The sequence below is a fragment of the Trachymyrmex cornetzi genome, unplaced genomic scaffold (genome assembly GCF_001594075.2).
Source record: "Trachymyrmex cornetzi isolate Tcor2-1 unplaced genomic scaffold, Tcor1.1 scaffold722, whole genome shotgun sequence".
NCBI lineage: Eukaryota > Metazoa > Arthropoda > Insecta > Hymenoptera > Formicidae > Trachymyrmex > Trachymyrmex cornetzi.
In genome coordinates this window covers 36,976-48,197 of record NW_017300051.1, presented here as the reverse complement: position 1 = coordinate 48,197, position 11,222 = coordinate 36,976, and the positions used below count along the sequence as shown (strand labels likewise).

Genomic DNA, 11,222 nt, shown 5'->3' with positions numbered 1-11,222 from the left:
AATGTCGATAATTGGGTCCCTCCCAGCATCCTCTTAATTGAATTTATTTGGGTAAAAAAACCGCATTTTCTATTTAGAATTTTAAATTGAACATTACTCACGATTTGCCTTTAAAAACTGAATTTATTTTTTGATTGAAAGGGATAGAAAATGTGCTTCATGCAATTTCTATAAATGAGTAAAAAAACCTTAAGTATTGAGATTAATTCAAATTTTCAGAAGTATGCATTCGCGAACGTTGAAATAAATCTTTTTCAACCCATTTTAATTGACTTTTTGTTTTCTGAAACGCTCAACTTAAGATTTTTCTGAGATTAATGTTCCATTATAGCATTATTTGGCATACAATTCGATTAAAATTTCGAAGGTTACAAATTAGGCGAAAAAAAACTTGTATTTTTGGAGCAACTCTTTGTAGTAGACTTTGCTCAAAATCTGTCTTTTCAAGTTTGGCCATCTGGTCTATTTAACTCAATTATAAAAACATTGTCTTTATGTTTAAATAACAGGAGAGCGGACGCCAATAAAGCTGCATGATCCTAAGGCATCAAGAAAATAAGCCTGATAAAGTGATCTTATATCTCCCCATCGACTGCATATCGGATACATCAGAGGAAAATCCTAGAATTCGTTTCTGCAAAGGAAAGGAAGCTGAATTTATAACTGAAGGAACCTTTCGGGGGACCTGTGGCTTGAAAGTTTTTGAGGAACGCTTTCGCTGCTGATGCGGATTTGCAACATAGTTGACAGTTTGAACTCCTAAGCGAACACCAGAGACATAGCGATTTCTCATCAGAGACGGCTATCTTTCTTTCTCTCTTTCTCGGAGTCGGACTCACGTTGGATAGTTTTTACATATTGTATTAAGTAAGAGACCCGCATCGTATACTTTAGATATAAGTACATCTACTAAGTGTTATAATAAGTATTTTCTCACAATTATTACACGATCAGTAGATGTTATTTATCAGTCATAAATGATATCTATTCTTCGGATTGTCTTGTCTTTATCGACCTCTGTTTGCTGATTTGATGGGCACATTATTCTTACAATAACGATTTATTAATGTTATTGTATTTCTCAATTTTTTCATTTTTTGATAATCGATATGGAATCGAGTGTTAAATTGACCAAGAAACCTAAGCGAACGTTTTCAGTAGCTTGGCTCTCGGATGTGCGGTATAAGTCGTGGATACGAGAAGTACTTTCTGATAATACCCTTTATCATTGCACTATATGCGATAAAAGTTTTTCGTGCGGTTCAACACATATCTCGAGGCACGCGGAGTCTGCGCATCATAAAAATAATAGTAATAAAGATTGTAGCGATGATGATAGTTTCTTAGAAAAAAAATGTCGTAGATCCGTATTTCAACAGAAATGGTTGGATAGAGCGGAATTTAAAAGCTGGTTACGCGAAGTGCCACACGATCCAAGTTTATTTTTTTGTTTAATGTGTGACAAATCTGCTGCTGGTGGTTTATCGCAAATCATTCGTCATTCAAAATCCAAAGCACATATAAATAAAGATAAAACTAATTCTATTGAAGTAAGTCAATCGAATAACGTCTTGCAATCGAATGACGACACACAGGCTACGCATAATCGGGCTACGCAAACTGAATTGCTTTCGTCGTTTGAAGAGCGTAAAAAATCTGCAGAAATTAGATTTGCCGCGTTCATTGCCGATAAAAATATTCCCCACCAAAATGCAAAAGAAATTCTTAGTTTCTTCCGACATGTAGGAGAAGATCCTAACGTATTGAAAGCCATGAGCATGGGTCGTACGAAATGTAAAAACATCATTACAAATGTTTTGTGCCCAATCGAGACGGAACGTGTGGTCAATAAAATTCAGAACACAAAGTTTACGATATTCATCAATGAAACGTCTGACAATGAGAAATGGATGACTTTTCTCGTTCGTTATGTTGATCCGGACACACTAGACATTCGATCACAACTAGTTAAACTAATTGACATTGATGCCAAAGATTCCAATGCGGAAAAATTGTTCCTTGCATTTAAATGCGAAATGTGGAAGTTACAGATATTGTTTTTAAATATTGTCGCCTTGTCGTGTGACAGTGCGTCTACCATGACAGGGAAACATTTATTATTCAAAGAGAAATTAGAAGAAGAATGCCCGCATTTGTTAACATTTTCCTGTCCCTGTTATGCTACCATGTTAGCAGCTCATGCTGCATGCAATGAAATACCCATAGCTTGCGAGGAATTTATTACAAAAATTGGCGATTATATTAACTGTAGTCCAAAATGTTCATCTGTTTTTTCTGAATTTTGTGAATATTTCCAAGAAAATAATAATAGACTGTCACGATTAAATGATACACGTTGGCGTTCTCACTACTTATGTGTAAAAAAACTTTTGGAATCTTGGGACACAATTAAACATTTTCTTAATCAAATATCTGTGAATGAGAAAACAAGAGCTGAAGAATGTCTGTTGTCTATGATGGATAATATAGAGTTAAAAGCTTATTTTCTGTTCTTAGAGTACACATTAAATTTCTTCAACAAATTCAATATATTTTTTCAAGCATTAGATACGAGAATACATATTTTGCAGCCCAAATCTTTCAACTTTTTTTTTCAAATCTGCCAAAATTTTTTAAAAGAGAAGCATTTAAAACCTTTCTCTAAAAATGTAGTATTATCTTTACAGGAAAATCAAAAAGGTCTGCATCAAATTATATTGGGATTAGAATGTGAAAAATATCTTCAGAAATTAATGGAGCATGGGCACGAAGACGAAGTTGAAACAATTCGAAAAAACTGCTTAAAGTTTTATGTAACTGCTGCAGAAAACATTCGTAAAACGTTGCCTGTGGACAATGTGTTTTTATCAAAATTACAAGTTTTTAAACCTTCCTTACATTTATTCAATAATGATAGAAAAACATCATTCGCCGATGTTTCTTTTGTAGCTCAAACAATTGGCGGTTTCGACGAAGACGGTTTAAAAAAGGAATGGGTTGCACTGTCATCAGATTTTACAACAAATGAGAAACAAAGTCTCTCTAAATTAAATTTCGACAATATGTGGAAAAAAATTTTACGATCTTCTTATCCAAATAATATGGCCAAATATCCAAATCTAATAAACATTCTAAATGCTATTCGATCACTTCCCAATTCTAACAGCGATCCGAAGACAATGGTTTCCATCGTGTATGATTTAACTTCGAAAAAACGCAACAAACTTTCAGCGGCTTCGGTTAATGCCATTTGCGTTTTTAAATCTGCATTGAAAGCAAGAGGAGAAACATCAATGAATATGACGATCGAAGAAAAACATTTGTCACTTATGTCGTCAGATAAATTATATGCTAGTGCTACTAAAGAGTCTGCGTTATGTGAGACTGTATTATAAATGACTACTGATATGCTTTCTAAGCGACACAGACGACACAGTGTAATACAATGAATCATTACATCCTTACCGTTTGTCAATGTTAAACAAAGATGAAATGATCACTGTGTCACACTGTGTCGCTTGCTGGAAAGCACGCATAATTGTTATAGTTGTATGTTGTAACTAGTATACATTAAGGAAATGTTTGTTACAAGCGCGTGAAATATACAACAAATGATATTAGATCATATATGAATAACACAATTACGAAAATTTACACACTCAAGACATAGTTATAATTACATCGCGTTATAACGGATCATTGTTATGCTGAGTACAATTTAAATGACTGAATTCTTATTTGGATAACCAGCTAAGTACAACAGACGATAATGAAGTTCTTAATTTCGGACAACAGTCTAACGATGATTCACTGACAGCATTCGCCTATTGTTTTATAACGTATCAATTTGACTCTTCAATAATTTTATTGTTGCACTGAAGAGGACCTATTTTTATGGTTGAAACGTCTGTAATTGGTGAGTGACATATAATATTATTTTTGATTACACACGTACAACTGTTGTCGGTTCTCATCTCACTTTATACTCCTTTATTGATTTAATCTTCGGAGCTTTTTTCAATTTTAATTGTTAATTTTTAATATTGTTAAAAATAGATCTAGCTAGGCCGAATGGGCGAATAAGACATTTTTCTACTTAATTGTGTTATTCCTGTATCGGTCTATTTATTCTTTTATACAGTTATTATTATTACTTATGTTAAGTGTTAGATTATTAAAATGTCTATAAAATATAAATATGTTTGTCGAATATAAATTTGTAAAAGTTATATACGATAGATTACTATTGAAGAATTTTTTTTTTATGAAATAAATTCTTTGCTCTTATTGTACATATACGTGATGTATATATGTAACGTAAGTTATATCAGGAAAGTAACGCGTTACTTGTAACGTCATTACAAGTAACGCGTTACTTATAACATCATTACCGTTTTCGTTACTTTTTTTCGATGACATTAGTTTTTTGTATTTGTAGCGGTAACGATGTTACGTTTTTACAGTAATGCTTTTTACAGTAACGAATTCAGCTGTTTTTATCGTTACTGTAATCCTTTATTATCTTTGTAATTATTTAATAGATCGCACTATTTTTAATTGACTAGAAATATTTTTTAATAAAAGTTTTTCTTATATTAAAATTGGCATGTCACGTTTTTTTGAAGCCTCTTTTCAAAGGGATGTTGGAGTACTCCGATTTCAATGTGGCTTCGTATTCGGGGGTTTTAGGGATCGCTCGTTCCGAAATCGTGATAAAAATTTCGAAATTTAAAATGGCTGAACCAATATGGCGGACGGAAATATTACCGAAATTTTAAATGTTCTTCGATTTCGGTGAAAATTTGTAAATTTTGAAATTCAAAATGGCTGAACCAATATGGCTGACGGAAATGTTACAGAAATCCTAAATGTTCTCCGATTTCGGAGAAAATTGGTATCATGAAGTTTTAGGGGTTGCTCGTTTCGAATTCGTGTTCAAAATTTGGAAATTCAAAATGGCTGAACCAATATGGCGGATGGAGATGTTATGGAAATCTAAAAGGTTCTTCAATTTTGATGAAATTTGATAGGAAGGTAGGGTTGTATTTAGGGAAATGTTGGTGGACGTAGTATGGAAGAAGGGGAAGGGGAACGAGAGTATGAAGTAAATGGAAGGAAGAATATGGAAGTTTTGGGAAAGATAGAAAAGGAGAGGGATAAGAAAAGGAAGGGAATGGGATGGTGGGATAGGGAATGTAGAGAAAAGGAGGGAGTAAGAAGGGTATTAAGGGAGTGGAGGAAAGATAATGGGGGAGGGGGGCAGGAATACAGGAAAGAAAAAAGGGAATATAAGGAGCTGTGTGAGGCAAAGAAAAAAAGGAGAATGAGAGATGGGAAAGGAAAGTGGAGGGAGCGAACAGTGAGAGGCGATGTGGGAAATAGTAAACAGGAAAAAGAAAAGATGAAAAGGGATAAATAAGGAGATAGGGATGAGGCAGTGGGAGGAATATTTCAAGGATTTGTTGGGGAGGGGGTGGAAGGGAGAGTGGTAAAGGGAGAAAGGGGAAGGGAGAGACAGGGGATGGAGAGGGAGCTAAGTAGAGAGGAGATGAGGAAGGTGACCAGAAACTTGAAGGATGGAAAGGCAATGGGGTTAGACGGGATTCCGAATAAGGTATGGAAATATTGGGGGGGAGGGGATGGAGGAATGGGTGTGGAGAGTGCGTAATGAGGTTTGGAAAGGGGGGGGGATGGCCAGAGGAATGGAAGGAGAGAGCGATGGTACCGGTTAGGAAAAAGGACAGGGAGAGGAGATAAGGGACTATAGGGGGGTGTCGATATAATGCCGTCATTATATAAGGTATACGGCAGCGTTGAGGGAGGAGGTGGAGGGGAAGAGGTTAATTTCACCGAATCAGACGGGTTTCAGAAAGGGGTTGAGGACGTTGGATAACATATATGTGTTGAATTTTCTAATAAATAGGCAGGTAAAGAAAAAAGGGGGAAAACTGATAGTTATATTTGTGGACTTGAAAGCGGCATTTGATTCGGTGGATAGGGGAATATTGATAGAAGCACTACGGCAGAGAGGGATAAGGGAAGGGCTGGTAGAAAAGGTGGGGGAGCTATAAAGAGAAACAAAGAGTAAAGTGAGAACAGGGGTGGGGGAATTAGGAGAAAGTTTTTGGAGGGTAAGACAGGGGTGACCACTGAGTCCGCTGTTATTCAATGTAATAACGGTGGACCTGGAGGAGGAGATGGGAAAGGTAAAATGGGGGGAGGTAAATTTGGGGGTTAGGAAGGTATATAGGTTGGCATACGCGGATGGCATAGTGTTACTAGCGGAGGGAAGCATGAGGAGCTAATACTGAGATTAGAGGGCTATGTGAACAGGAAGGGATTAAAATTGAATAAGGTAAAGACAAAAATAGTGAGATTTAGGAAGGGAAGGGAAAGGAGTAATAAGGTGGATTGGAGATGGAAAAGAAAGGGGATAGAGGAGGTAGGAAAATTTAAATATCTAAGTTATACGTTGCAGAAGAATGGCAGGAAGGAAGGGCATGTGAAGGAAAGGGTGGGGAAGGCAGCGGCATTGTTGGGACAAGTGTGGTGGAGGGAAGAAGAGATTTGGAAAGGACTGGAAAAAGAGAATTTGATTATTTAATGCATTAATTTGGGCGATAATGAGTTGAAATGGAGTGGAAATATGGGGATGGAAGGAGAAGGAGGGAGTGAAGAGGATAAAGGAAAGATATATTAGGTGTTAAACTTAATTCCTGCCGCTCGCTACTAGAGGGTGCTGGCCCCAACGCTGGCGAGTTTTGACGAAGTCATATGTCTTTTGTAGTTAAGACATCGCTGAAAGAGTGATTCAATCCTCACAGGTTAGATTTCTCGACGCCAAAGAGATTTTCCAATCGATTGAAAATGAATCGCGATAAGCTGTTTTTCCGACATGTGCTTCTTCACTACTTCGACCTCAAGAAAACCGCAGCTGAAGCGCATCGCTTATTATCCGAAGTGTATGGTGATGAAACTCCATCAGAAAGAACATGTAGAGTTTGGTTTGAACGCTTCCGAAACGGTGATTTTGATGTGAGAGACAAAGAACTTCCAGGACAGCCGAAAAAATTTGAAGATGTCGAGTTGCAAGAATTGCTTGATGAGAATCCAGCTCAAACGCTTTTAGAGTTGTCGAAACAGTTAAATTGTTTCGAAACAGTTAAATTGTTACTCCAAAGGCCGATTGAGTGACGAATTGATGCAAAAAAGATCATCCGTAGCCAACAATCGACGCAAAGTCATTTTGTTGCACGATAACGCTCGATCGCATGTCGCGAAAAGCGTGAAGCAGACACTTCGAGAGCTTGAATGGGAAGTTCTGCCGCACCCAGCGTACTCTTCAGACTTGGCACCGTCGGATTATCATCTCTTCCGATCGATGCAACACGCACTTACGGACACACACTTCTCCAGTTACAACGAAGTCCAAAAATGGGTGGATGAATGGATCGCCTCGAAAGATACCGCGTTCTACCGTCGTGGGATTGCCCTGTTGCCGGAGAGATGGGAAAAAATAGTAAAAAATGGAGGAAATTACTTTGACTAAGGTATTCATTTATCTTCCCTTCGAAACAAATCGATTTTCGAGACGAAAAAACGATGGGAATTAAGTTTAACACCTAATAATAAAATTCTTGCAATCAAGAACATCAACATTATTCCAATCGAAATCATGATTGTTCTCCAATCTGTGGTCAGTGATAACAGATCTAGAGGAAGTATTACCTCTGTGAAGTTGGCACCTCATTTTACAAAAAATGAAATTTTGATCACAGTTCCGAATGCACCCCGAAGAGTTCTGGAGTTCCTACCCAAAATTAAGAATAGTTCCGGCGAATTGATATAAAAAAAAAAATTAAAAATTTGGGGTGCTAACTTCACAAAACGCGGAACGAAAAATCGCGATATCTTCTAAACCATTAGTCCTAGCGCTTAAAATGATAATAACTTTCGGTAGAATTCTTGGGGTGCTATCCAGAACTGTCAACAGAATTACCGTAGTGTTGAAAATTTTTTTGTCCCTCAGATGTGAGAGAATCAGACATTGAAAAAATTGCGATATCTCTTAAACCGTTGGTCCTAGCGCTTCGAGCATTAATAACTTTCGTTAGAACTCGTGGAGTGCTACCCACAACTGTCATTAGAATTGCCAGAACTTTAAAAAAATTTTAACCCTTGGGTGTTAGAAATTTTTCGATGTGACAACGAAAAATTGCGATATTTTTTAAACCGTTGGTCCTAGCGCTTCGAGCAATAACTTTTGTTAGAACTCGTGGGGTACTACCCAGAACTGTCATAAGAAATGCCAAAATCGACATACTTTTTATCTGTATGAAAGATTTTCTATCGAACGTACTACAATTGTCGCCGTATTTTTTCTTTGCGCTAGTTTTCATGGACCCCACGTTTTTATGTGAATTTTTGTCGCTTGTGTGTGTTTGTGTGTGTCCTGCTCTCGGCGTTAACGCGGAATCAATGGCGTGGACGTGGCAGGAATCTGATCTCGTGTGTGTGTGTGTGTGTGCGCGTGTGTGTGTGCGTGCGTGCGTGCGCGTGTTTTTTTGCCGTGATCGAATGTGTCTGATGGATTGTGATTTCGGTTAATGTGATTGAAATCATTGATTGCTAACTAGTAAAGACAATTTTAACAAACTTTATATACTTAAAGTACAGAATTTGTTAAAAATGTTTTTAATAGTCTTTGTTTAGTTGCAATTCTATGTAGCTATCATTGTATATACGATTAAATGTGGTACTACTTCTTCATCACCTGATGCTATTTTGCGTTTAGTTATCATATCATATAGATACCATTGAGTGGTATCATATACGAATGCTGTATAATGCCCGTTATTTTTATCGCTGGCGTATTGATGGTATAATACTGCTCCAGCTGTAATATAATTTTTATCATCCATATTCAATTTTTTGGGTATTGATCCAAGTGCCGCACTCTTTTTCTCGATACCAATGGAAGTAGCATATTGTCCATCCGTAAAGATACTGCAATCTACAAGCAAATGCGATTGAAAAGTATACTTTTCGAGAACACTTTCGTGGCACTTCTTGCATGTTGAGGCTTTATCGTGATTAGTGTCCAGTATAGCGTTTCGCAGTGCCGAAAGACCGTTTTGTAAAATGATGTTAATATTAATACTTATCACTGGAATTTTTCGCAAATGTTCATGATTGCAACGCTGACACTTTTTATTTGTAATTAAACTCGGAAAATTTACAAATAAATGTTCCGCTAGATGCGCAACATTGCAATTGGCATTTAGATTCGTTACATTTGTTCGGTAAGGTGTAATTTCAAATATTGGTATACTATTAAGGATTTTCATGCGTTTTTGATAAATATTTCTTGTAATGTTAGTACTATTTATCATTGAAATATTTTTAGCGAAATTACAAAAATACGTTTTGATCATTAATAGTATAAGTTTCGTTGATTACTACTGCGTTGGTTATTATTTGCGTTAACGAATCAAATGCACATGTTTCGCGAACCACGATAAAATTATCATCGCATTGGGATGCTTTAAGCAAGCTGCCGTTTTTTAATACCGGCAGAGTAATCCGTTCTAAGGTCTTCATATTGTCCCAATCTGGACAATCGTCAAGGTAAGTTTTTTATTTAATTTTCGTTTTTTAGTTACTTTTGCATCAATTTCATCGACATTCGATTCTCTTTTAACGGTTAAACCTCGCCAATACTCTACGACATCCCACATATTTCCTTTACTATTCTTTGTATCCTGTTCTTTGCATGCTGTACTTTCGTTGGCCAACGCTAATAAAGTCTTACCTTTAACTTACCTAAAGTCTTACCTTAACCCCTTTTAAAGTCTTACCTTGCAAGAAATCGATATGCTTGACGATGAATTTATCCATTCGCATTGGTAATTCGTCTTTAAGGAGGTTGTAAGGGCATAAAACACATATATTAATATTTTCGCTTTAAACAAACTACATACATGTGAAAGTTGTGTTCATAACATTCTGGTTTTATTAAGCAACACATTTTTATAGGTTACTTATTTTATTTGTTATTAGTTTTATATATATATATATTGTTATAAACAAAAATTGTTAAAATAATAAGAAAAATCTAAATGTTTTTATATACATATATTAAGTACTAAACATAACTTATGCAAAGTTTCATTGAGATTCACCATTAGTTTATAACAAATAACAAATTTTATTTATTTATTGAACAATTAATGTCTGCATCTCAAGATAACTTTACAAAAATATTGTTGAATTCCTAGAGTATTTATATAAAAAATTGAGATTTTTATCATTATTTTATAATACATTTTCATATATTTATATTAGAGTACAAATTAAAAAAATATTACTACTTATTTAAATAACTTTTGATCCAGATGGTCATTGTTTCTATTTTTTTGTATTATTATTAAATTAAATTTAGAATAGTCTGTAATTTTTTCTAGTAGTTCTTAACATATTGCATTTGCCTTACAACCTCCTTAAATAACCTGTGTTTCAGGTCTGCGAATGAAGCTTCGACAGCTGAGGACGTAGCCACTATTTTATCACAACGAAAGTGAGAGCGCGCCATACCTGTCCACAAAGGTAAGTAGAAAATTAGATTTTTTAATTTTAATGCAAGTTGTGAATTATAGAACGCATTTACTACAGAACCTGAGACAGATTTCGCTGCAATAGCCTCTGCTGATTCATAAATGGATTTCGCCCATTCCATCCATCCATTGGGATTTTCATTGAAATTGTCCAAAAGTGTTTCCTCATAGATCTCTTCCTCATAAGTAGGATCTTCAATCGATGATACTTTGATAACATCATTCACCGATCTTAAATGATGTTCTGAAAGAAGAAGATCAGAATTCTCGTCACTGGCTATGTCTTCACATCGAAAAATTTCTAACACCCGAGGGTTAAAATTTTTTTTAAATTCTGGCAATTCTAATGACAGTTCTGGGTAGCACCCCACGAATTTTAACGAAAGTTATTAATGCTCGAAGCGCTAGGACCAACGGTTTAAGAGATATCGCAATTTTTTCAATGTCTGATTCTCTCACATCTGAGGGACAAACAATTTTTTAACACTACGGTAATTCTGTTGACAGTTCTGGATAGCACCCCAAGAGTTCTATCGAAAGTTATTATCATTTTAAGCGCTAGGACTAATGGTTTAGAAGATATCGCGATTTTTCGTTCCGCGTTTTGTG

General features: G+C 35.8%; 1 protein-coding gene and 1 pseudogene across 2 annotated transcripts in view; one reads left to right on the top strand and one right to left on the bottom strand.

The window, feature by feature from the left end:
- The window catches only part of LOC108767725 (uncharacterized), an 8,645-nt gene extending 4,642 nt beyond the window's left edge, over positions 1-4,003 (top strand). The window contains exons 2-3 of one of the 2 annotated variants that reach the window (XM_018517729.1): positions 510-2,835; positions 2,950-4,003. In XM_018517729.1, coding sequence (XP_018373231.1) covers positions 1,110-2,835; positions 2,950-3,395 — 2,172 coding nt within the window. In that variant the 5' untranslated portion in view covers positions 510-1,109 and the 3' untranslated portion in view covers positions 3,396-4,003. Of the gene's footprint in view, positions 1-509 lie in introns of both variants that reach the window. The other variant, XM_018517728.1, reaches the window with a different exon arrangement.
- Positions 4,004-8,720: 4,717 nt separating this feature from the next.
- LOC108767723 (uncharacterized) overlaps positions 8,721-11,222 on the bottom strand; it is a 4,417-nt pseudogene continuing 1,915 nt past the window's right edge.